Source organism: Amphiura filiformis, chromosome 1 (assembly GCF_039555335.1).
Source record: "Amphiura filiformis chromosome 1, Afil_fr2py, whole genome shotgun sequence".
NCBI lineage: Eukaryota > Metazoa > Echinodermata > Ophiuroidea > Amphilepidida > Amphiuridae > Amphiura > Amphiura filiformis.
In genome coordinates, this window is record NC_092628.1 from 65,317,152 (window position 1) to 65,344,231 (window position 27,080).

Consider the following 27,080-nt stretch of genomic DNA (forward strand, 5'->3'; position numbering starts at 1 on the left):
TAAAAGGCCCAAAATACGCTGAAAACAAAATATAAAAATGTGTAAATTTGGACATCAAAATAGCCTGGAAATTCTCATGCCTGACTATTTGGGCAAATGTTTTTCCTTCAAATATCGAGGGTTGACAAACAGAAGGCCTTAACTCAAAAAGTGCCTTTTTGAGAAAAATGAGTAAAAAAAATATTTTGCATTGAAATGTGACCAAGTATTATTGTGCTATCTATAGATGCAATAGGAAGTTGATTGAGTTAAGGGTTTATGATTTTAAGAATCTGTGGGTATTACAGATTATTTTGCTACCAAAATCTCAAAATGGCCAAAAAGTGAGTTAAGGGGGTACTACACCTGGCCAATTTTGTGCCTATTTTTGCATTTTTCTTGTAAATTATAGTGCATTGGTGAAAAGTAAGATATGTATATTATAGGGGCAAGGACTACAACTACTGCACTGAAAATTCAGCAACTCAAGGCAAGTAGTTATTGATTTATTGATCAAACATTGGTTTTCCCTCATTTTTGACTGTAACACCACAACTATTGTCTGTGCTGAAATAAAATTTCCAGTGCAGTAGTTGTAGTCCTTGCCCTATAATATACATATCTTACTTGTCACCAATCGCTATAATTTTGAGAAATATGCAAAAATAGGCAAAAAATTAGTGTATAGTGTACATGTAGTGCCCCCTTAAGGCCTTCTGTTTGTCAACCCTCGATATGATCATTACAATATTAAAAAACAGTTCAAACCACAATGCCTCTTAAATGTAAGTCATCATGCCACAGTGAGCCACTTTAAATTAGGAAAGCACTTCAGAGTAGCTAATAACAAGGAGGCAGGTCATGAATATATCGGTGATCAGAGTCATATATTTTTATGACCCCCTTATCGTGGGCTAAATTTTTATGACCCCCCTATCTTGGGTGAAACTTTTATGACCCCCCCTTCCGCCTACACAAACAATTTTGATTGTAAGTTTAAAGAAGGTGCACTTGGCATTTTATAACTCAAGATTGTGTGAACATTTCGATTCTATAACCCCCCTATTTTTGGTATAAACAATTATAACCCCCGTCTATTTTTGGTCTAAAAATTCTATGACCCCCCCCCCCCCAGTATATTCCTTGACCCCCTTTCAAAGAAAATGACAGCCCCCTTATACCATTTCATACTCCTATCATAATCAAAATCAAGCTGTATGGAATTGAGTGAGGTGTTAAAGTGTTAATTTAGAACAAATTTCCGAAACAGAAACATTTAGTTTTAATTTCATCTTAATAACAAACATGCACAGCTGACTACATGTACAGGCACTTCTGACATGTTTAAAAGGGTCTTTGTATGTTGGCCTATTCTTCAAAAATTAGCCAATTTAGTTAATGATTCAACCAACAGGAACATGCTACATGAATACATTATATAAGCTATACAAAGTATGTGACACGATCTGGTCCAGAGAGGCCAAAGGAGGCATTTTTGAAAATTGAGTTACTGTAATGTTTTCTTATGTTTTTTACTGTTTTTTATTCTTTGCCTTATCTCAATTTCAAATTTGCCGCCTTTGGCCTCCATGGACTAGATCATGTCACATATATTAATTGTTTATGTTTAGGTAAAACACACATTTATATATATGAGATGACCTCCACCATACTTTACAACATATTAAAAAACAAAATACAAGCACATACAAATACTAACCTATTAGTATACAAGTCAGTTTATAAAAGATCAAAATAAATTGCTTTGAATTTGAATATAAAATATAATCTTGATTATAAAACGTAATTTCACATCTTCAAATCAATATTTTGAAGCATTATGTTTTGTTCGGAATGCAAGGTTTTACACCCAGTTTATGCTGACATAAACATCAGCATTATGACAAGTATGACAGCATCTTCATTCTTGTCATTGTGTAGTGACTGCTTTTTACTAATCTAACGGGTAATGGCAAAACTGTGTTACCAGTACTAGCACAGATGGGTAGACCCTCAACACACTTACAAAAGTAAAACAGAATCCATACAACTTGGATTTTTGGAATTCCAATACTGCACTCTCCTCTATACAAGTAGGACACAGCACATTTCTTGTAATTGTTGAGAAAAAAGTACGAGAAAATAGTACACATTAATTTATGTATTTTGGCCTTGTTCTGAAGAACAGCAAGATCTAAATACAGCCCTTTTAAGATGTGCATGCTGTCACAGCATACATGTATGAGTAGAAACTGGGTGTAATTCCTAGTAATAAATAAGTAGAAATGATGATAACAATTTTATATAAAAGTATGTGTACAAAAATTATATGAGTTTATAAAAGCTGCTTTGAATCTAAATATGATGATTACAAAAATGATTGAATAATGATGTGCAATATATCAGTCTTGTCTAAATTGTACAAAAGGAGGAGGGAAAGGTTTTAAAATCTTTTACCAAAATCTCAAGAAGCATTTTAATCACCTGATTACATACAAACAATCCAAACCTGGAGTGTGATTAGCTGTTAACTTAATTTATGAAAGTTAGTATCCACCTCATTTCTTAATGACCACCTTGTCAAAATGTGACTACATGTAGAGGTACATTCATACTTCACAGCACTGCACACTGCAGAGACTACTTACAGTGATTGTAAAAGAGGCTAAGCTCAAGCCTACCTGATGGAAATCGGTTGAATGTTTAAGGCCATAAAAAAGGCAGTGCCTCATATGGCCCCATACGCAACACTACTTAGAAATCAGCAAAACTGGATGGTCACACATGGGGAATGGGATGGGGATAAAATTAGTGCACATGTATCTTTGGCATTTTTATAGGGCATGTGGCTAAATAAGGTGAAAGTACACTGTTTTCCTGTCTATTCATGCATACGCAAACATTCCAGACTCCAAATTCTTCTGTACCATTTTTCACCTTGTTGAGGCAGTGACATCAATATTTAAAACCATTGGACACAGCTTCAATTTGTGGATGTTCACTCCAATCGCTGGCATATACATGCACACTTTTTTATACAACATGTCGTCGTCACTGCATGCCTCGCCAAGATGAAAAATGATAAAGTCTCACCTCTTATAGTCTGTCTCGTCTCAAGTTGAGAGTAACACCATGTTGGATTTCAGTGGCAGAATTCAAATTAAAGAGCGCTAACCTAATCCTGCGGTTTGTGTACACATACATAGAAGGGCAATTTGTCCGTACCTGGCAATGCAACCCTGTATTAAAACGCATTGATTTGAATGTGCCACTGCAAAACCCAACAGGGCTTTACTCTCAACTGGATACTTTCTCTTTCCACACATGTTACAATGCACCAATCTATGGGTATACTTCTGATGGCAGTTTCCTTATTCTGACATTCAAATGTGTGCTTTTCATGCGCCATGTTCAACAGGGTCAGAATTTCGGCGTGAATCAGAGAATCGATTCTCGTAAACAGATTTGCGTGAATCAAAGTTGATTCCCGCAAACGTTTGTAGTTTACACAGAAGTTGATTTGCGAGAATCAAATAATTCCCGCAAATTTATTCTGAAAGAATCAAGATTGATTCTCGCACTGTGAAACAAAATTCTGACCCTGTTCAAGATCATGTTCTGATACAAGAGCACCCTCTTAGAATGGTGAATTATAGAATATATAAAATAGAAAGGTTTAGACTGTAAGTAGGTGCTGCAGTGAGTGGACATGTAAAAAAACAAGTGGTGATAAATTGCATGTTAATTTGTTATGGTATTGTTTCATATCTTGTGATGTACATCTTCCTGTAAGCTCTTGAATACCAGAATAGTGCAAAGGACCACTTCCATGTCATGAATACCCAGACTGCTGCAACATAGTAACCTCTCTCTCATTGCCATCCAATGGGTACAATGCTGAGCATGGAAACAAAAGAAAAGAGAAAACATTATATGAATGATATGATTCAGAATCTAAATCACAAATCTTAAATTTCACCAAATGACAAATGCTAATTAATATTTCCTGACTGCTCAGTTTTAAGAATGTTGTTTTAAGAATGATTATATTTCCGCATTTGAACTACCACACACAAAGCTTTAATCTGTGGAAGTGTTGCAGGACAGTATACTGCCTCAATAAGTGATACTTGAGATTGGATTAGCAATTTTCTTTCTCTTGATCTACATGTAGAGGGCAACAGTGTATTATTCACCAGCTTTGTTGGGAGTGGCCTCCTTAATTATTTATCTTAATCTTTAACTTCAAATCTGTCTCACTCTTTTCTTCCCATATGCTTATAGTTATAGGCTTTTAGTCTGGCGTGAGCATTCTGTTTGAGTCTGGTCCCATCAGGGCCCAAGCACATCTCCACAAGTCCAAATGGATTGAAATTTTCAGTGTAAGCATTTAATTTTACTTAATTTTCATGCTCAACATTCATTGAAAGGGACCGGACCGCTACAGCCAATGTGAGAATAGGTTAGCAGTGGTGTGCAAATTTAGATTGAATACAGTATTCACAAGATACATATTTGGTGCATACGCACCAATATGAACCTCAGCCAATCGATCCGTGTTCAGCGTATAAGTGGCGTATATTTCATTGCTTAAGCATTGGAGAAATAGGTAACCTTGAAAATAGGGACCCAAATTTTATGATATTTCTTATAACTTGACCGCTTGACCTCAATTTAATTTCGGGCATATATTCCCCTCGTATCAAGGATTCCACCCACCAAATTTGAGCCCGATCGGACAAAGTTTGAAATTGACCCCTCCGTAATGACCTTTGACCTTGGTTGACCGCATGATTTTATTTGGGCATGTAATCCCCTCGTATCAAGGATTCCACCCACCAAGTTTGAGCCCGATCGGACAAAGTTTGAAATTTGACCCCTCCGTAATGACCTTTGACCTTGTTTGACCTCGATTTTATTTCGGGCATATATTCCCCTCGTATCAAGGATTCCACCCACCAAATTTGAGCCCGATCGGACAAAGTTTTTAATTTGACCTCTCCATAATGACCTTTGACCTCGCTTGACCTCAATTTTATTTCGGGCATATATTCCCCTCGTATCATGGATTCCACCCACCAAATTTGAGCCCGATCGGACAAAGTTTGAAATTTGACCCCTCCGTAATGACCTTTGACCTTGTTTGACCTCGATTTTATTTCGGGCATATATTCCCCTCGTATCAAGGATTCCACCCACCAAATTTGAGCCCGATCGGACAAAGTTTGAAATTTGACCCCTCCGTAATGACCTTTGACCTCGCTTGCCGCTCTTCCATTTGGGCATATATTCCCCTCGTATCATGGATTCCACCCACCAAATTTGAGCCCGATCGGACAAAGTTTGAAATTTGACCTCTCCGTAATGACCTTTGACCTCGCTTGACCTCAATTTTATTTCGGGCATATATTCCCCTCGTATCATGGATTCCACCCACCAAATTTGAGCCCGATCGGACAAAGTTTGAAATTTGACCCCTCCGTAATGACCTTTGACCTTGTTTGACCTCGATTTTATTTCGGGCATATATTCCCCTCGTATCAAGGACTCCACCCACCAAATTTGAGCCCGATCGGACAAAGTTTTTAATTTGACCTCTCCGTAATGACCTTTGACCTCGCTTGACCTCAATTTCACTTCGGGCATATATTCCCCTCGTATCATGGATTCCACCCACCAAATTTGAGCCCGATCGGACAAAGTTTGAAATTTGACCTCTCCGTAATGACCTTTGACCTCGCTTGACCTCAATTTTATTTCGGGCATATATTCCCCTTGTATCAAGGATTCCACCCACCAAATTTGAGCCCGATTGGACAAAGTTTGAAATTTCACCCCTCCGTAATGACCTTTGACCTTGTTTGACCTCGATTTTATTTTGGGCATATATTCCCCTCGTATCAAGGATTCCACCCACCAAATTTGAGCCCGATCGGACAAAGTTTTTAATTTGACCTCTCCGTAATGACCTTTGACCTCGCTTGACCTCAATTTTATTTCGGGCATATATTCCCCTCGTATCATGGATTCCACCCACCAAATTTGAGCCCGATCGGACAAAGTTTGAAATTTGACCTCTCCGTAATGACCTTTGACCTCGCTTGACCTCAATTTTATTTCGGGCATATATTCCCCTTGTATCAAGGATTCCACCCACCAAATTTGAGCCCGATTGGACAAAGTTTGAAATTTGACCCCTCCGTAATGACCTTTGACCTTGGTTGACCTCGATTTTATTTCGGGCATGTAATCCCCTTGTATCAAGGATTCCACCCACCAAGTTTGAGCCCGATCGGACAAAATTTGAAATTTGACCCCTCCGTAATGACCTTTGACCTCGCTTGACCTCAATTTTATTTCGGGTATATATTCCCCTCGTATCAAGGATTCCACCCACCAAATTTGAGCCCGATCGGACAAAGTTTTAAATTTGACCTCTCCGTAATGACCTTTGACCTCGCTTGACCTCAATTTTATTTCGGGCATATATTCCCCTTGTATCAAGGATTCCACCTACCAAATTTGAGCCCGATTGGACAAAGTTTGAAATTTGACCCCTCCGTAATGACCTTTGACCTTGGTTGACCTCGATTTTATTTCGGACATGTAATCCCCTCGTATCAAGGATTCCACCCACCAAGTTTGAGCCCGATCGGACAAAGTTTGAAATTTGACCCCTCCGTAATGACCTTTGACCTTGCTTGCCCTCCATTTTATTTCGCGTGCATATATTCCCCTCGTATCAAGGATTCCACCCACCAAATTTGAGCCCGATCGGACAAAGTTTAAAATTTGACCTCTCCGTAATGACCTTTGACCTCGCTTGACCTCAATTTTATTTCGGGCATATATTCCCCTTGTATCAAGGATTCCACCCACCAAATTTGAGCCCGATCGGACAAAGTTTGAAATTTGACCCCTCCGTAATGACCTTTGACCTCGCTTGACCTCAATTTTATTTCAGGCATATATTCCCCTTGTATCAAGGATTCCACCCACCAAATTTGAGCCCTATCGGACAAAGTTAGTGACGTATATTCCCTTTAAGGGTGGTCTTAACCCTGGAATTATGGAAACTTTCGGGCCTCATAACTGCTAAATTATTAGTCTAAAGAATATTAAAGTATACATTTTTAGAATGGAAATGACTTGCTGAATTCATCTGTGAGGTCAATTTGGGCCAAAATGCTCATTTGGGAGAAAATCCCAAAAACGGGTTTTTGGCCCAAATTTTTTAACTAGCGTAACAAAAAAAATTGTTTGGCCAAAAACAATTAACAATTTTTTATTAATTTTAAAAACTAGATAAAAATATCTAGGGACCGTTTTTTTATTTTTTTGAATATTGACCAACTTTGAGAAATTTGCACCAAAAATGGTCAAAAAATGCATATTTTTGGTGAAGTTGGTCAAAATTCAAAAAAATGAAAAAACGGTCCCTAGATAATTTTATCTGGTTTTTAAAAATTAATAAAAAAAATTTTTTGGCCAAACAATTTTTTTGTTATGTTGCACAAAAAATTTGGGCCAAAAACCCGCTTATTGGGATTTTCTCCAAAATGAGCATTTTGGCCCAAATTGACCTCACAGATGAATTCATCAAGTCATTTCCATTCTAAAAATGTATACTTTTATATTCTTTAGACTAATAATTTAGCAGTTATGAGGCCCGAAAGTTTTCATAATTCCAGGGTTCAGACCAACCTTTAAAGGGAATTTTATCAAACACCCCAAACAGAAAGAATTTCTTGCAAATTTATCACCACGCATGCTCAATGCAATTAGTAAATCAACCTCTATGCAGAAAACAAAATATCGTTTTGTCTAAAAACACTATTTTCTCTGAAAATAGTGAAAATTTATATTTTTTATATTACACACTATATCATCGCTTGAATATTTGTTTTGATGAAAGTATCATAAATATTTAAATGAAGGTAAATATAATTTACTATATTCAGGCTTTCCCCATGTCCCCACGTTCGATTCAGAAGTAAACACTAATACCTCGCGCCTACCGGCGCGAGGAATAATCTCTTCATACGGTAACATCAGTAGCTAACTGGCTCAGTTCCCTGACTAAGTACAAACAGTCCAGCTATAATTAAAGACAGAGATAAAAAGAATTTATCGTGTCTGATATCATCTGTCAATCAAATTCGAGCACGGTTTGTTTACAAGTGTCGTGATGAAGGCACCATGTCAACAATGCCTAGAAAAGCTGCTTTTTGCCTTGTAAGCACGTAATTTTAGCCATTTGCTGCTATTCCTTTTCTCCGATCAGCACCAGATAGATCGGTCTTCCTTTCTGCGCTATTAATCTGTGTAAACCAATCAAGGATCGTAATTGACAGTGACATCAGACGCGATAAATTCTTTTTATCTCTGTCTTTAATTATAGTTTGTGTATTATTATAGGGTATTAGAGATAACACAGAGCTAGTACCGTAGTTGTAGTAACTACAAATTTTAAACGTTTGAGGACTTGCTCTCAAGTTCTACACTCCCATAGGGTGTCTCCAGGGTTTTATTTTGGCAAGTTTGCATCTTCTTAGTATATCTAGTAAAATACTCACTTTAGAAACCTATGTCATTGATGTATATATGTCATCTGTGATTGCTCAACTTATTCTATTCTACGCATCAGCTGCTTTTGCCAAAGAAATATTTAAAAAGTTGCAAAATTTTGTTTGCTGACATACTCACGTTGATTTTGAACAGCTGCTAAAATAATATAAGTGAGGAATGCCACGATACAACCAGTTTGTACGATAAAACCAAGCAGAATCCCAAGTTTGAGTCGATGAACCCATTTATCACGATTCCATTTGAGATGAGCGATGTGAACAATCATTGTCATCAAGGCAAAAAATGCTGGAAGACAAAGAGTTTAAAATGTTGGTGTACGGTATATACATATGCATAAATGAATTATGCAGGTTAATAAATGTGTATCACTTGTTGGGAGTAAAATTGTACAAAATAATGCACACATACTGAGAAGTTGATGCGTCTAATACACGAGCTCCGAAGGGGAGCGCCAAAAATTGCCTTTTCCCTCCCCCTCTCGGCCTGCCAAAAAATCTTTGCCACCCCCTTTGCACATTCCAAATTTTTAGATCCCAATTTGCAAGCAGGAAAATTTGCACATCTAAGCATTTCGAGCATTTTAAAACGTGTCCCATGAATGTTTGCCAAAAATCGCTTTTAATACCTGTCCGTGATCGTGTGCTTGGCATGCGGGGGTCAAAGGTTCGAATCCCGGGGGTGCCAAGTGACTTTTCTCATCTTCTCTCCTTTTTTTTGTATCTTCTTTAACTTCCGATACCAAAAAGCAGGGTTTGGTGGTGTTAGGGTATGATGTATTTTTCATCAAACTACTTACATTTTTGTTTTGTATAAAACAAGAACCTGAATGCATTTTTACTTTCTTAGTACATCAATTGCAAAATACTTGTTCATACATACACCCTATGTAACAGCGCGCGTGATTGGTCGAGAGTCGGGCATCAGCGTTTATACCCGGTGTTCTGGATGTGAGATCTTCGGGTAAGGAAAACGAAGGAAAATTATGTTTTTTTATGTTTTTGGCAGTTTTTTGTTATTATTTTGATGAAATAAGAAACACAAAATGTTCTGTTATGTATGAAGAATTGAACGGGGTTCATATACCAGAACATTTTGTGAATCTTATTTCATCAAAATAATAACAAAAAAGTACAAACTTTTAAAAAATATATGAACCGTTTAGGGTGGTGCAATAATTATGTGTACCCCGGGGTGAATTCTCAAAATGGTCTGCCAAAAATCGCTTGCCCCCCTTTGGCAGTGCCAAAAACCTTTGCCCCCCCCTTCGATGTGCCAAAAACCTTTGCCCCCTTACACATGCAAGATTTTGGGAACCCGCATTTAAAACCTTAAATTGTCTTAACATATAATGTGAGCGCAGCGAGCAGGAAATTTTGCATATTTGAGCGTGTTCGTAACGTTTTCCTACCCCTTTTTAGGGCGTACCATATAGAAACGGTCCCCAAAATAGCTGTGCCAAAAATTGCTTGCCCCCCCCCTTCGACCTGCCAAAAATCGCTTGACCCCCCTTTCAACCTGCCAAAAACTGCTTGCCCCCGCCTTTTGGCCTGCCAAAAATCTTTGCCCCCCCTATAATTCACCCCCTGGGGGTACACATAATTATTGCACCACCCTTAGTCATGAATGAACCCCTAATTTAGGGATGTTTTGCACGCGCTGAGTAATACCCGTTTACGTTTATGGTGCATTTCGGGGTGCGTTTCGAGTCTGTCCCGGCCTCGGCTTGCTGCCTTGTAAACCCCCCCTCCTACGTAAATTGTGGCCTGGGACATTGATTGTGGCAGGGGCAGGGGGGCCAGGCTTATACATGTAATAGGTATGCTAGGTGAATTCAAATTTGCCATCAAACTGCATCATTTTATATATCAAATCAAAGCCCTTGGGTAAAAGCCAAAACTGAAAACCATTTTTTCATAGCACTTTCCGTAGCAAAGTTACATCTTGTCAAAGATTGACTTTCATCAAAAAGTTTCAGCTAGCAAAAAAAACGGCATTTCGGGGGTGTTTCTAGATCTTAGTCTCATTATGATAGCAGCTTTTTTTTAATGGAACTGCTATCCAAATCCCTCTAAAATTCCATGTGCGAGTGACTTATCACCATAAAAAATCATATATTTGGGTCAAGTGAAGTATAGAAAACATATTTATGTACGTTTCCTTCTTCACTTCGGCCAGTTGTTTTAAATTTCTATGTAAATATGCATTGACATTGTCGGCGAATTTGGCTGACTAGCAAATGTGTTAACTAAGGTTTGCCTGGGTTACCTACAACTGGCTCAAAATAAGCTAAGGTGTCATAAAAGTGTAACACACAATTATTTTTCCAGCTCTTTTCTTTTGGTCTCCAACCAGGTTTAAATTATAGTATGCACATATATCGTTCATAATACACTAAAAGAAAGATAAGTTATAGACCATTTACTTCACAAATTTAATTTTCTAGCCCTTGCGTCGTTATATTTGACAGACACAATTTTGATGATTTTCTGCAATCAAATAAAAATTTATAAAGTATTACATAAGGTATTTTGTGGTTATTTAGGTGTAGGACCTACAGCAACTGATTGTGGAAAAAATGTGTCCAAATATTACAATAAGGAGGATAAATTGTTATAAATAAAATATGTGTGTCTGTCAAGCCATAACATACGCATAAGATGTCTGTCAAATGTAACATACAGAATAATAATTTGGCAAAAACAGTAGTTCAAGATGGGAAATTGAATAAAGATCACATGCAGTTTATAAATCACATGTTTTAAAACACTTTTATAAACTCTAAACTATCATCATAATGTGAACATCAAGTGATTTTTTTTTTTTTTTTAACGTATTGCGTATGTTACTTTTGACAGACACATACAAATCTTGCGTATGTTACTTGCGTACAAATGTTTGACAGACAACACTTAACAATGGATTGTGTCATCAAAAAAGCTCTCCTCACAAAGTGATAGTGCCACAAAGCTAGGTGGAGCTAAATGCTATGTCATGTAGCATAATTAGCTGTATCACCCTAGTTTAGCAGGAATTACAGCGCCGTCTTGCGTAGGCCTATGTTACTATTTGACAGACATTTCAAGAAAAATTTTAAAATTGTTATATGTTCAAAAAAGATGGCAGCCACTTACAAATTGATTATAATATGGAGAAATGAAGTTATTTACAATAGATTTACCCTTTAGTTTATGCTTCAAGTCTTTGTTTATAAAAACTGAGGGACTTCAAAATCAATCAAAAGTTTGACAGACAATAGTAACATACATAAAGGCAAACTTTTAAATCCTTTTTGATCTGTTAACTTATAATTCATAATGCCTCTTTCTGTTTTTTTGATTGGTTTACTGCACCATTTTGGGAAACAGGTCACATGAATTTCTATAAGGATCCATAAAAAAAAATTAAAAGCTGTTGAAAAAAGGCGTCTCTTGGCATGTTACAAATAAAAGTGTAAAAATAGGCATTTTTACAGCTATTTTTTTTTTTTTTATTATTTAGAGTGAAAGGATTTTACTTAAATTGTGTATGCTATGTCTTTACTACCTAAACTTGCCACTAAACTAGCAAATATTCCATTTCTATAATTATTATTTTTAAAAAAAGATGTCAAAATATATGGCTATAATATGACACCTTAGCATATTTTGAGCCAACTACATGTAATCATTATCACTGTTGGCAGGGCACCCTTTTTAAAGGGTGCCACTTTGAAATTTGGAAAATCATTAAAAGGGTGGGGGTTTAAACTTTGTTGGTAAAAAGGGTGGATTGATATACAGGGTGGGAGTAAAATAAAAAGGGTGGGGGTTGTTTCAACTTGCAATATATTTTTATTGAATGATAAAATCATTCGTTTCCAAGAATAATTGTCAAACCTGCAAACCATATCGCAAGAGAAAATTCCATTTGATGCATATTTACATCCACTAGGCTGACATATTTATAAATAGCCATAGTCGCAAGCGTCGCAAGTAGTTCTCTCTTTGCTTTGCATACACCCATAATGTTATAACAAGTTACAGGGACTTAAACAGCGGCATGACATTGGCTACAGCTTTTTGAGGGACTTCAGTGTGTTCAATAAATGGCAGATAGAGCTGAGCATTAAGTGGTGGGGGTCCTGACTTAGGCCATGACTATGTATATAAAAAGTGTGCCTTGGCTTGGACAAGGGTGCCACAAAAATAAAAAGGGTGGGGGTCTGACCCCTCTGCCAACAGTGTTATCATTTGTTACTGCACAGTCCCTTTTACACACATGTATAGGTATGACTGAGTTGTAGTACTAAAATTGATACCTACCACTTGCTAAACCCCATAATGCGATGTGCAGATTTCGTAGATTCGGATCGGCTTGGAAAAACAATAATATGCTCAAACCAACAAATACACCTGTTGCAGCAAAACCGATGCGTAACTTCATGAAAAGAGGGGCTGGTTCCATCCTGGTACTAGTAGTTGTATCAACAGTACTGTTGTATTTCTTTTCATCGTTGGCTGGGTTTTGCAATGTTTGCTCCATGACCTCAGGTGAATTATATAAATTATGTACATGTATCACGGCCACTGGCATGACTGGCTTTTCATTGCATAACTCATGCAACTCCGCCTCCCTTTTTGGGGACAGTGCTGATGCTTGAGGATTTGCAGATGATTCAAGATTCATCATTGTGTCACGTTGAAAGTGAGAGTGATGTAAGGTAAGAAGTGATGCAGGATTCCCGAGTGAATGCGTCAGACGATGGCGGTTTGAGGTAAGTTCCTCTTTATCATAGCAGCACACTTGCAAAACAAGAAGACTCTATAAAAAGACAAAGTTCACGGATCAGATGTAATAGTAATACCCGGTTTTGTTCAATTTTCATATCTAACCTACTCTATGTGACAATAAATAAGTTATTTTAGGCATAATGATAGGCCTACCTAGGCCTACATCCTGACTCTGGATATATATACATATTTTAAGACACATTTAATACATAGGCCTATCATAAATTTCCGGGGGGTGCATTGAGGGGGCCGAAAGTGAATTTCCGGGGAGGGGGAAATCAACAAATTTTGCACAAAATTACCGCAAAAAGGTGAAATTTTCGTAATTTTGGGTTTTTACGTGGGGCGGGCCGGGGGGCAAGAGTTCTGACTAGGGAATATGCCCCCCCCCGAGCTCCCCGTGGCGCCACCACTGCCAATAATTGTACTGATAATTAGCTTTATGATGACATAATTCACCAACTGCATCAAAGGCCGCGAGTTATACATACCGGCCATAGTAGGCCTATTAATATCATTTACCAGCATACTGCAGTTACTGTCCGTTTTCCTATACACAATACACAGTGCTCTTTCCCATTGACGCGTGACCTCTACAAATAGCCCTACGTTAAAAGTATGGGGATATGACTAGTTAACGTCGCTGTGTGAAAAATAACCGGCCAATATTAAAAGTACTCTTCTAAAGTTCTAGAAAATATAGTTTTTAACATGTCCTAAATTTTTAGCTAATTTAGATGTTTGGAAATATTCGTACTTTGGTGTTTTAGTTAATGTTATAGGTAATAGTACATTGCCTAGTTAACGTCGCTGTGTGAAAAATAACCGGCCAATATTAAAAGTACTCTTCTAAAATTCTAGACAATATAGTTTTGTAACATGTCCTAAATTTTTAGCTAATTTAGGTGTTTGGAGAGGGTCGCACTTTTGTGTTTTAGGAAGGATATGTAAACGACAGATAACACCAAAAATATGAAGAAATTATTTCCAAACCGTGTTAAGTCAACAATCATTATGTTGCTCATTTTCAAGAATGCTGGTTTACAAAAAGCACGCCATTGTCTCATTTCGTGAACAAAGGTACACATACCATTGTTTCCTTTCGTTTCCTTTATAATCGGTTACCCAACTGAAGCTATAATACCAGCTTTATTGCGATATCGCACATGAAAACAGACACTTGTGCACAACCAGAGAAGATCCGATTTAATCAGTTGAGCTGTTTCAATGAGTGTTATCTTGGTTTAATAGCTTTTAATGGAGTTAAGTCCTGCAAAGGTCGCTGCAGACATGACTGCATCATGGTACGAATACGATTACTATTTTTTTTAAAAGATTTTAACACTCATCATCACTTCCTGGGGATAACTTGTCCGAGAACCGGGTGATCTGATTTGGTGGAATAAGGACTGAGCCATCGTTATTTATGGCGCCGCAGAGGGGGGTGTTTTTCTGAATTTTATTTTCACTGTAATAGAGGGGGAATCCGAATCGTCAGTTCCCAGTTGTATAGGAAAAAATACTAATTTTGAAGTGACCTCTAGCTCTCTTTCCATATCCAAGAGTGAGGCCTAAACAATATACAACATGTTACAAGAAACTGTTTTCCATGGCATATCTACTAGGGCCTATAATTATGCGCAAAAGATTAAAACCTTTAACTCGATCTTTTTACTAAACCAAACTTGCAATTCCACAATGTCAGTTGAGCTGTTTTCAATGAGTGCTATCTTGGTTTAATAGCGTTTAATGGGTTTTAAGTCCTGCAAAGGTCGTGATGAATTCTACTGTAGACATGACTGCATCATGATGCACTTTTCTTTGAATTCTGCAACACTTCACCCGTGTGTATGCTGATACACCATTTTAAAATTGGTAAAACTTTAAATCAATGTCATTCTTTTAGAAGGGTATATCAAAATGGGCTATTAAGCACACACATTTGCCTTCTATGAAAATGTTTTCATACGTATGATGGTTTTAAAGTCTGCCCATTCTTTAATCTATAGCTAAACTTTGCATTCAAAATACTTTTTTTTCGTGTTAGTTTTCGCATTCATCAAAAGTTAAAAATCTTATTTCTGAAGTACAAAATCATGTATTTAGATTGAATACACATGACAGTGAGAGTAATGACACAACTCTGATGTCACAAATGTGATTTTGGTTGCAATTTTGTATGCTTTGCCAACAAGATAGTTTTATAAAACTGAATGCAAATATGTTGAAATGAAATAAGTGTAGAAATCCTATGTGTGTTCATATTTCACTCATGAAAATATTGTTGTATATTGCAATGTACTATATTGCCCTTCACCATAGGTATTTAAAATGCCTTCACTGACTAAAAATATACATGTCAAAGTTATATTGTGAAAATAGTTTCTTAAAAACTGCCAGGGGAACCTGAAATATTCTGTCAGTTGTAAGTTCGGGAATCTGGAAAACACCCATTTCCCCTGCCATAATAATGATCGCTCCCTAATAATATTATTATCATTGGTAAATTTATTCTCTCATCTTCTCTGATTCAATATAGGCCTATCATTAAACAATACAGAGGCTCCGGAAGATTGTGAATATTGGGGGGGGGCCAAAATTTGTGGCCTTCTCCGAGGCGCGAAACGCTGAAGGGGGTGGGTGCGGGAGGGGAAGCTTTTGACATGCATACATTTTACATGAATTGTACCTTACATTTTGTATTATACCCTAAAATAATGAATTTTACCTTAAAATTATGAATCTGACCCTAAAATTATGAATTTTACCTGAAAATTTATGAATTTGACCCTAAAATTATGAATTTTACCCGAAAATTTATGAATTTTACCCTAAAATTATGAATTTCATCTCAGATTATTGGGGGGCTCTAGGGTACTTGCCCCCCCCACCAAAAATTATTGAGGGTGTGGCCCCCCCCCATGCCCCGGCGGTTCCGGAGCCACTGCAATAGGCCCTACAAGGCAAAAAGCTGCAAAAAAGTGTACAAAATATTGTATACTAGATACAGCAATACCTCTGTTATTTTTAGGAATATTTCTGTATCTCCTTTTTTTTGTGAATGACTGAATCTCCACTTTTTTTAAGTGCTACTTTGAATAGCATTATTTTTACAGACCAGCGCCATCTATAAAGTTACACCTGTCGTATCAATTATGTAAATTTTGCCAAACAGAGGTATGTGATTGGTCATGAATGAGTTCATACGTCATTGTTTGTAGACTTTAATCAAGTCTGAGGTGAAATTACGGTATGAATTGGGGTATGAATCTGCGACGGGTTCAGCAATCGTGCGTATGATGGAGAAAGCCCACACAAGCCGGGGGGAGGGGGGTATGGGGGATTTGGGGCGCGAGGCCGGCAAAAACGAAGGGCGCCGGAAAAGAAGGGGCGGCAAAAAGAATTAGTAAAGAAAAACACGGCAGAAAAATTTGAAAAAGTATAAAAAGTTGTGAAAAAATTATCAATGTGTTGCTTTTAGGGCGCTGGCGCCTAACATTTAAGGGGCTGTGCACTAATTATGAGGCCTGGGGGAGGGGGGCAATTTTTGGTGAGCCGAAAGGGGTCAGAGGGCAAGCGATTTTTAGCACATTTATGGGGCACCTTTTAAATAAAATGTTCTAAAAGGGCCTCGGAAAACAGTACGAAAATGCGTTTATGCACATTTTCCTGCTCGCTAGACCCGATTTTAGACCTATAGGCCTATGGGTTTGCAAATTGGGATTCTAAAAATTTGTCATGTGTAAAGGGGTGGGGAGGGGGAATTTTTTTTTTGGTGCTTTTTTTAGCCCCTAATCTTAAGGTAAAATTCATAATGAGGGTTAAATTTATTAAATAGGGTACAATTCATAGTTTCAAGGTAAAGTTCACAATTTTAAGGGGCTGTGCAATAATTATGAGCCCCCCGAGGAAAATTTCCAAACGGCTCGCCAAAATCGCTCGCCCCCCCCCCCCTTCTAGGCCCGCCAACAAATCTTTGCCCCACCCCCTGCACATGCTAAAATTTTTGGGATCCCAATTTGCAAACCATAATAGGCCTATTATGGTCTATATACATGTTGAGATCGTAGCCCGGGGATCGTAGCGAGCACTGAGGAAAATTTGCATATTTAAGCGTTTCCGTAGGCCTACAGTTAAGCCTTTTTAGAGCGTTTTATTTAAAAGGTGTCTTGAAGAATGTGTGCCAAGATACAATCAGAGAAGATGATAACCCTGACCTATTCTCTTCTTCTCTGGTACACATGCAGGTAGGGCCTACAATTCATGTAGGGCCCGTAGCCTATGCACCCAGCGTTTTGTGCCGTTGATTTATAGTTCCTACAGTGCTGCTTTCACAATTTTTTTAACCTTTTATAATTTTTCTTTAATTATTAATTCTTTTATGCCGGCCCTTCTTTTTGCTCCCCCCACGCACACACGCACCCGCGCATGGTAGATACGTGAAAACTCGGGCCGGTGAAGACTTGTACAAGTCCACCGCCCACGAATTTCATTCATAATATGATTTTACGCACGATGACAGCCCATTGACTAAACAGCCTCATCCGTAAGAAGTAGAGAGTGAAGTTCCAAGCAAGCTACATATAAGATCATTGACACCGGAATATCTATACTAACTTTGGGAATGCGATTATTCAATTAGATCGGACGATAGGAGTGGCGCGGAGCAGAGTTGTTTGTAAACATCGCAGATTTCGCCGGAAATTTTACCTAAATCAGCAATTAATGTGAGTACTTGTTTCAATATTTGTATTCTTTGTTGTTAACTTTCATCAATACTTGTATTTTTTATTATTTTACTTATATGAATGTTGACGAATCCTGCAATTTTCCGTGCAAAGCCCATCCCAGATCCCAATGCACGCTCATCATCACTGAGACTTGAGAGATGATATTGCATGGAAAACGTGGGTGATGAGAGCAGGCTGTATGTGTATGTATTGCCATGCCATAAACATGTTGCTAATTTTGATGTTGGGCTATCAAGATAATTGAGTGTTTACCATGCATTCCCATGATCTGTATCTGTATCGTTACTGCTCAACACTCCTATTTTGCAGTCTTGCATTGCAGCAGGGAACCTCTATTATTATCGGGAATTGCCTGTTACACATGATCGCACACAAGGTCGTAGGCAATTGGTCGGACCTCATCTGCCCAGAACATATTGACCCAGGTCAGCATACCGCCATATCCTTCCCGACATGCTTAGTAGCCAAGTCCGTAGAAGAGTGGATCCTTACACTATGTACACAAATATACATTTGGCCACATTTTATTATCGATTAATACGAATTTATTAAACATGGTAACAAATATTCTCTAGCAAATCGGTTATAGATGGAACTGGTAGGCATATTATAAATTCGGGATATTAAATATCTTCCTGACCAGCCAGATCTGCGCATGGTCAAAGACGAGTATCAGACCGACGCAAACTGGCTTAGTCTCCACATCAGCCAGTTTGGTTCCGCCCCTCCACAGGGAGCGTATTACCTGTGTAGGAGACTCGGTCGGACCTGGTCGGACCTCATCTCTCCCCATCGATTGTGTCCTATAATCCTCGACATTGCCCTTATGAAGTCACATCGCCCTGATTGCAGGTACATGTACATGTAGGTGCAGGTGGACAAATGGTGGAGTAAGCCGAGTACGGAGTAGGAAGGAGATGCGCATTGTCATTGATTTGATGATTAGTTTCTTAGGTGCTTGTATAGTAGTCCGAATAATCAGACCCAGAACAAAATATTAATTTCTGACATGATGTTGTACTGGGTCTGAACTGTTTCCATATGAAATCTTGATGGAAAATTGGACAATAGAAGCACATGGTTCTACGTGACAGCTTTTTAATCCCTATTCAGGTTAGGCCAATTACAATTGATCCTAGGCTTAGTTTCCTGTTTCCCTCGCGCGTCCAAAATCAAGAATGGAAAAATATTTAATTATTTTATTTTTATTTAGGTATTTTCATCTTTTAATTGACTTTTTAATTACTTTTATTTGCTAATATCTGTTTTTGATCATCTCAACTTTGATTATGAATATAAAACAAGAACATTGTAGGGTCCCCTACTAATATTAATGTAAAAAATCAATTATAAAGGTAAAATAATTAAATCCGTTGTCTTAGTCAAAATGACCAAATGGACTGTTGATAATAGTCACGACCACATTTTCAAAATAAAGATAGTAATAGATAATTAATAATTAATAGATAATTAATAATTAATAATTAAAAGTCACCTCGTCCTTAATTTTCAAACTTGAAACAGGAAACTAAGAATTAATTGTGAAGGGCCTTACGTGAATCACGCTATTGTGGACCATCCTTCTGTAGGTAACCCAGGCAAACCTTAGTTAACACATTTGCTAGTCAGCCAAATTCGCCGACAATGTCAATGCATTTTTACATAGAAATTTAAAACAAGTGCCCGAAGAAAGAAACCTACATAAATATGTTTTCTATACTTCACTTGACCCAAATATGTGATTTTTTATGGTGATAAGTCACCCGACATGGAATTTTAGAGGATTTGGATAGCAGTTCCATTAAAAAAAGCTGCTATCATAATGAGACTTAAGATCTAGAAACACCCCGAAATGCCGTTTTGGGGAATTTTGCTAGCTGAAACTTTTTGATGAAAGTCAATCTTTGACAAGATGTAACTTTGCTACGGAAAGTGCTATGAAAAAATGGTTTTCAGTTTTGGCTTTGTTTACTCAAGGGCTTTAATTTGATATATGAAATGATGCAGTTTGATGGCAAATTTGAATTCACCTAGCATACCTACCTTCTGATACTTGAGTGTTTGGACACGCGGAACGGGTTTTTGTCTACCTCTCTGTTTGTAAACAAACCAGGAGGTCGAAATTGTCCTCTTCGCCGAATACGAAAGTCAGCGTAATAGTACGGCACTTGTTATAGTTGCTGTTTGAAGTCTTTCTGCATGTTCTGTTCCTGGATGGATGTGATGCTTTGTGGAAGTTGGTTCCAATTTGTGATTGTCCAAGGAAAAAATGAATATTTATAACAGTCTTTCTTGGGTTGAAGTCTCTGGTATGTATTTATACTGTGAGATGATCTTGAAGTGCGTGTGGTCGGGCGTAAGATGTTTCCTGCCGGGATAGAGAGGAGACTGTGAGTAGCATTGTAGAAGACATTTAAGGTGGTGTTCCTTCCTTCTGAGTGCGAGGGAGTCCCATTTCAGTACTGCGATCATGGATGATGGGCTGCTGGTGTAGACATAATCGTTGTACACGAAGCTAGAGCCTCTTCGCTGCACGTCTTCAATTTGACTAGCTGGTCTTTGGTGTAAGCATCCCTAACAGCCGAGACTCCAAGTGTGGCCTAACAAGAGTGTTAAATGTGTTGGCTTTGATTTTTTTTCAAGAGCATGTGGAGAAGTTACGCCGTAGAAAACCAAGGGTGCAGTTTGCAGAAGCTGTGATCTTGTCGATATGTTGGTTCCACCTCAAATCACTGGGGGGTAGGGGCGCCAATTTTGTTTCTTGGCCTGGACGCTACCAACCCTAGTTACGCCACTACTCATTAATGTGACAGTAACCTAACACTACATGTCTTATTTCACTATAGATATAACAATACTCAATTTATTTTTATATAATTTGCATTGGCATTGCATCCACGTAGATCTTCAAAGTCATTCTTTGCAACTCACAGGTATACTTTATTAGTTGCAGGGTCAAAATCTTCATTGAATTAAGTTCAGTTCCGCTGTTTCTGTTTTAAAAACTTGGCTTTTGAAGGGACATTTTTATCTACCATACCGGTAGGCCTATATTAATTCTTAATTTTTAGTGTTTTATTTTTTGAAATTTAAAATGAATAAATAAATCATATTATTTCATTATTATCCGAGTAGTGATTTGAGATTTAAAGCTTGCTCATTTTACTTTACAAATCAGTTGGAGGGCCATTCAACTTTGATGCGCTAATATTATTAAACTGTGCGCTATGAATATGCACACAACGGAAATTCAAATTTGCTTGGTTTGGGTTGCAGTTTTAAAAGCTTCCAAATTTCTCTCTATAACTCCTAATAGCTATATTAGCTATATATTTAATAAATAACTACAAGAAAGGCTTTCAACATTCCATATATGTTCACCAAAAATACTGTAACTTTGCAAGGAATATGATAAGGGCACATAAACTCAAATTTTTGTCATGAATTGAGATATAAAAGAGTAACAAAAACTATTTTATTTTAAAACTGGTGCGAGTTCATAAATCAGGAATTTGCATATGATTAGAAACATGGCTTATTATCCTCATATTAAAAAATCAAGATTTTTGGTTGGTTAAGACAAAAACCTGCCAGGATGAAAAGGGTATTCTACAAAACGGAAAAATATCAGTAAACAGAAGACCATGCGACAACAACATTGAGAAGGTTCATGCGAGGTTTCAAGGTGTCAAGTCACACGGTATTGTTATGAAGTTGTTTACTTAATTTTCGTCGATGGGCCGAATCTGGGTAACCAATTTAAACCATTATTAAAGCTTTAAATTTTAAGTTCAATATTTGGGACAAAGACTAATTGATAGATAAAGGTTGAAATTACTTGTCTGGCTAAAAATTAGAAAGCTTAAAGCGTTTAAAAACACAGAAAATATCCGAGTTAGAAGTCCTTAGCAACAAAAATAAATTTGAAGACCTGTAAAGCAAACGCAAAAATCATGAATTCTAACGGCAAGAGTAGACAAAATGGAAATCAAGTAGAGAATTGTGAAGATATTTTCAATCCAATTTATTTGTAAATTGCCCAAGATGATTGGCTACACATAAAACGATACATTTCAAATCGAAGTTTTCTGCGGGAAAGGTAAAAAAGCATACCCAAGAGTGCGACGGTCATTTTTGCGGAAAACGCGCATGATGGCCCTCTGACTGAATCAGGTTTTGACCGGTTTAAACCTGGTTTTAACCGCTTTGTGGACAAAACAGGTTTTGGCCGGTCAAAAGTCCAACCCTGCGTTGCGGCGGTTGCAGGCCGCGATAAGGGTATATCAATTTCAAGCTTTTTGCAAAAGGGTAGCCTTTTTAGCAACTTTGACAGGTTACATGTTTTGTCGCAAGCCGTTTTCCAACTGGTATTTTACATACACAGTGAATAATATTAAAGCCGTACGGGAGCCCAGCCCGAGTATTAGGCCTACTTTATATCATTTGTATATTTTGAGTTCATCATTGAAAACGTTCATTTATACTCAATCAAGGTTGGTGTTTTTAGGGTACGTTGCATGGGAATCTTAGCTAGGAGCTGCTTGAGGATGACAACACATAATGGTATGTCAGTGGCCCTCCGGGTCTTGCCGTCTTAAACCTGGAGGGTTGAGTAGTTTAAACCCCTTAGGAGGTCAAATCATGACCTTTAACCTTTTTGCCTTTTTCAAGATCCCAAAGTATTCTGTGATATCTACAGCTTTGTACCATGGACCATTTGGTCAATGAATAAACGCTGATGTGACAGTTACTACATGTAGTTATTAAATTCTAGCTTATTTGAAGGCATTTGCTGTTGGAAGACTTTCAGCAGGTCTGGTAACACCAGGCAAACAGAATTACATGAACTGTATCAAGTTCGTGCAGTTCAAGAAATATAGCATTTTTTTATCAGCCTACAGGTATGTAGGTGAATATATATATATTGGGTGTACATGACATGACCTATTTTAGCAATATATAGTGCTGAGAATTTAAATGTTTAAAAAAGCTACATTTCCACTTTGAAGAAGATGAAATTTGTTTTCAAATTTTTGGGTCGGGTATTTCTTTAGGCCTAGTAAAGGACAGTAGGGCCTGCATGTAAGGTACATGCATTGCTTATCACTCAGTATAAAGCATATCTTTTGAATTAGGAAGTAATATTTGCATAATTGCCAGAAACCAATTCCGGTGGTATGATACATCCTGTATACATAATACGTGTATTTATAGTGAGCTGATCAAGGATCTATGCTCACCCTGCCAGCAATTATTGTAAATTACTGTATTCTTTTATAAGAGTGTACTTTAGTATTTCAGTACGACACATATCCACTATGTTAAAAATGCACTGTGATTGGCTGCTAACATGATCTGCTGAGTTAAGGAACTATGTCATTGTTATCATGCATACTGTATAAGTGGAAATTTTCGCGAGGGTTTTATTTTTGCGAATTTCACGATTAGAGCTCCAACCGCAAAAATAACACCTCGCGAATATATGCCATAATGTATTATAGGTATAGGGGAGGACTGGGCAATCGCTAAAAATAACATTCGCGAAAATGTGTCTCTCACTACAAATCGCGAAAATTACCACTTATACAGTAGTAATGCTATGAAATCAAGCAATGTGAGTGTGCTTGAATAAACTCTAGGCAACACATTGTCAACCCCTTCTCAGATATCCACAAAGTCTGTCAAACAGAATTGCAAAATCATCCCAATAACTTTTACCAAAATGAGATGGGATATAGCTTGGGAATGGGATACATTTAAACTTTTAGTGCTAAAATGGGCCAAAATTTGGTTAATTTTGCCAACAACAAAAACAACAACAACAGGCCAATGGAAAATATTGATCAAATTTGTCCTAGTCTAATTTTGAAGCAGGAGGTATCTCTCCCCCGGTTAGTACGTTACTGGACTACTTGCTAGTTTTTTACGTGTTTTCAGTTGATGTTTGTAATAATGTACATGTAGCATCATGGTGTCATGGTATTAGTGGTGTCAGCAAGTCTTTTGGACTTTGGATGATCTTCAAAGATGCTCATTCCATCCTTGAATTCTAAGGACCATTTCTTTGCTGTTGAATATCAAGGACTTTATCACCATTTGCGGTGCAACTTTTTTTTTTTTTTTTTTACAGCAACTGTACATTGTTAAATTTAATTTGAGTTTTCACCACCATGGGGAGAAATATTTTCATGATGACCCTGTGTTCGCTTCTGGTAGTACCTGTGATTTAACAGGGGTAGGCTTCCTCTGCAGAGTGTTTTGCCATTGCAGTAAGGTTTTGAAGGAAAAAGCTTTTAAATGAGCCCAAATTGATCACCGTGCGATAAAATACCTTGTTCTACAAAAATTTTGACCACCCCTCGTATTGTTACTGTCAGGGCCGTAGCAAGGTTAAAAAATGTGGGGCGGCCAATCCAGCCATCAAAATGTAGGGCAGCCAAAATATGAATATGCGCCAATTTAAAATAGGTATAAAACAATAAAGTAAAACATTCATGACAAATTTCTCAAAAAGTGGGGTGGCAATGGTATAGCGCTCCCTGGCTACAGTATCAAAGTACATGCAAGTTTTAATACCAACAGTTACTGAAAATTGTAGTACTTGGATAGGCACTGTTCCATTTGGGGTAAATCTGTACCATGCACAGGCTCAAACTCATGTGTATCTTATTATTGTTGGCTAGAGGTGTCAGCCAGACATCTAATAATTTTGCTTTTAGTTTGCAAAGTTTAAGGAAGGATGTGGGTTCAGGATATAATAGGTTCTATTAGAAAGTAGGAAGCTATACGGATACCATTTACATTGGTAGAAGGGCATATAGTACTGCCATGCCATGTTTTGATTTGATATACTAGTAGTTTTGATACGGTAAATACGGTCACGGGGGGGGGGCATGGAACAAAAGACCATGGGTATTTTCCCCTGTACAGCTCTGGGAAAAAAACCTGAATTTGACCAAAACAGCCCTGTAAGACACCTACATTTTTTTTTGTAGCTTTGTATGGTATTGGGAAATAAAATACAAAGAAACCAGGCTGTTCGCTGTTCCTCTCAAAAATTAAGAGTGTATTTGGAATCAGGAGTCCCCCAGTCTTTTGTGCCATATAGCCATCTGGTGGAACTTCAGGAAGTGATCGGTTTTCATGGTTTGGACTGCCTCCAACATTTCACCACTATGTATACCAGTATACTACCACCATACAATCATTAGATTGAAATTTTTACTAACCTTTTTCTAGACTAAGTATTTTACTATAGAATATATTATAGTTCCTTGACATTGAATAACCTATTTGCTTAGACTAGTAGCTACTAGTATTTAACATGAAAGGAGATCTCTCTGAATAAATGTGCAATAAATTGTGCCATTGGGTGTTCCCCTGAATGTTGCCATAAAAGCTTTTGTTGCGAGTTGCATTGTGCTACATGGTTCATGTTAGCAATTTGGTTAAAAAGAAAGCAAATGCCACCATTTTCTACTGAATGTTTATTTTGTGGGGAGAGTGTCCATAATTTCTGGAAATCAGTTGCAAAATTTGATTGACTGTAAGAAGGCTAGCTTATAAAATAAGACGAAAATTAAAGCAAAGTAGCTAATTGCTAATGCTATGCTTTTTTGTGCAAAATATAAGCTAGAAATGCAAGATTGGTTTTTATGCCTCCACTTACAATTTCTCAGAACTGATTTTTGGTGTAGGGCTGGCGTTTATCGGTCATCAAATTCTAGTAGGTTTTTGTCGCAAAATATGCTAATTTGGTAGCTAATTTGCATAAATTTGAATAAATGTCCCTGAGTGCAATTTCTCAGATCTGCAGGTGTATTGATATGCCTTAGTGGAGGGTAGGGGTGGCAATTGGCAGTCTTAAATTCCACTAGGTTTGTGGTAGCATTGTGGCCAACGCTTTGAGATCCTGAGAACCGTGTAATTCTAGTTTGACTGTGTTTTAGTCTACTTTTTCCCCAGTCATGATGCCAGGAATTTTTTTTTGGGGGGGTGAGGGAGTGAATTTCAATGTGCAAAATCAACAAATTCTATGCAAAATTGGAAATTTTAGTAATTTTGGGCCTTGCTGGCAGCCAGCAGGGGAAACTGGGGGAAACAAGACTGACTGGAGGACATTCCCCCCCCCTCATGATGCCAACACTGCTTTCTTCCTTGTTTTTAAACTAAAAAAAAAAAAAAAGCCTGTGAAAAAGGCCCAGTGTGTAGAGCTCTTGGACTAGTGCTATAGAATTGTGTTCAGTACTGTTCAAATTTTATAGAAATACATGTAGGCCTACTTATGTATGCAGGTTTATAAGAGCCAACCGTTTTTTGAGGGGAGCAATAAGCAGTTGGGAAGAGGAAGGTGCTTCTCTTGTGATCTAAATAATGAACCAATGACCTCCAGGGTCAGATCTAGGATTGAACCTTTTAAATTCCAAATGTGACACCATGGAGTTCCCCTATGGCTCATCTCAGTCATGTATAAAATAATGGGGCTTTGATGGGTACCATTCAACATTGTGCAACATCTTGAAGAGTGGGTGAGTGGGACATGTGGGATTTTTTAAAGACACAGATGAGTTTTCTCAAATGTGTCAGATCTATTAGTATTAAAAGGTGATTCAAAGGCATGTCACTGCTTTCATTTTAAATATTCCCATAAAGGGGGGGGGACTTCAATATGAAATGGATATAGGTGTAGGGCTAGCACTTTCGCACTAAGGGGCATTCGGTGAGAGCAAAATGTACAAAATATGGGGTCATTGGGTGAGAGCATGATTTTTGGCATTCGGTGAGAGCAAAATGTAAAAAATATGGGGTCATTGGGTGAGAACAATGACCCTTTTTTTTAAAAATAGAATTAATCTTTGGGTGAGAGCCGAAACAGCGCCCCAGAAACCTCGAAAATCGAATTTCTAGTTCTAAATGGCTTCAAATTTCTTTGTTTTTTCAAAATAAGTAACAAAATCAGTGATAAATGAAAGTTGCTTTTTAAATTGAACTT

The 27,080-nt window shown here is 37.6% G+C and overlaps 2 protein-coding genes across 2 annotated transcripts in view; one reads left to right on the forward strand and one right to left on the reverse strand.

The window, feature by feature from the left end:
• Positions 1–1,114: 1,114 nt before the first annotated feature.
• LOC140151129 (uncharacterized) lies at positions 1,115–13,306 on the reverse strand. The gene is made up of 3 exons (XM_072173353.1): positions 12,870–13,306; positions 8,686–8,853; positions 1,115–3,876 (listed from the first exon to the last, which is right to left on the reverse strand). Exons 1-3 carry the CDS (start codon positions 13,234–13,236, stop codon positions 3,812–3,814), a joined length of 600 nt encoding a protein of 199 aa, XP_072029454.1. The 5' UTR covers positions 13,237–13,306; the 3' UTR covers positions 1,115–3,811.
• Positions 13,307–17,959: 4,653 nt separating this feature from the next.
• Positions 17,960–27,080, forward strand: part of LOC140151140 (uncharacterized) — an 86,676-nt gene continuing 77,555 nt past the window's right edge. The window contains 1 exon segment of the mRNA XM_072173364.1: positions 17,960–18,064. The gene's annotated coding sequence lies outside the window, so the exon portion shown is untranslated.

Excerpts from the sequence above, each read along its gene's own strand:
- LOC140151129 (XM_072173353.1), bottom strand. The coding sequence starts at position 13,236 with ATGATGAATCTTGAATCATCTGCAAATCCTCAAGCATCAGCACTGTCC. Across the intron at positions 8,854-12,869 it reads ATTATGGGGTTTAGCAAGTG|CATTTTTTGCCTTGATGACA; the intron begins GTAGGTATCAAT and ends TTTGTCTTCCAG. Across the intron at positions 3,877-8,685 it reads AGCAGCTGTTCAAAATCAAC|CATTGTACCCATTGGATGGC; the intron begins GTGAGTATGTCA and ends TTCCATGCTCAG.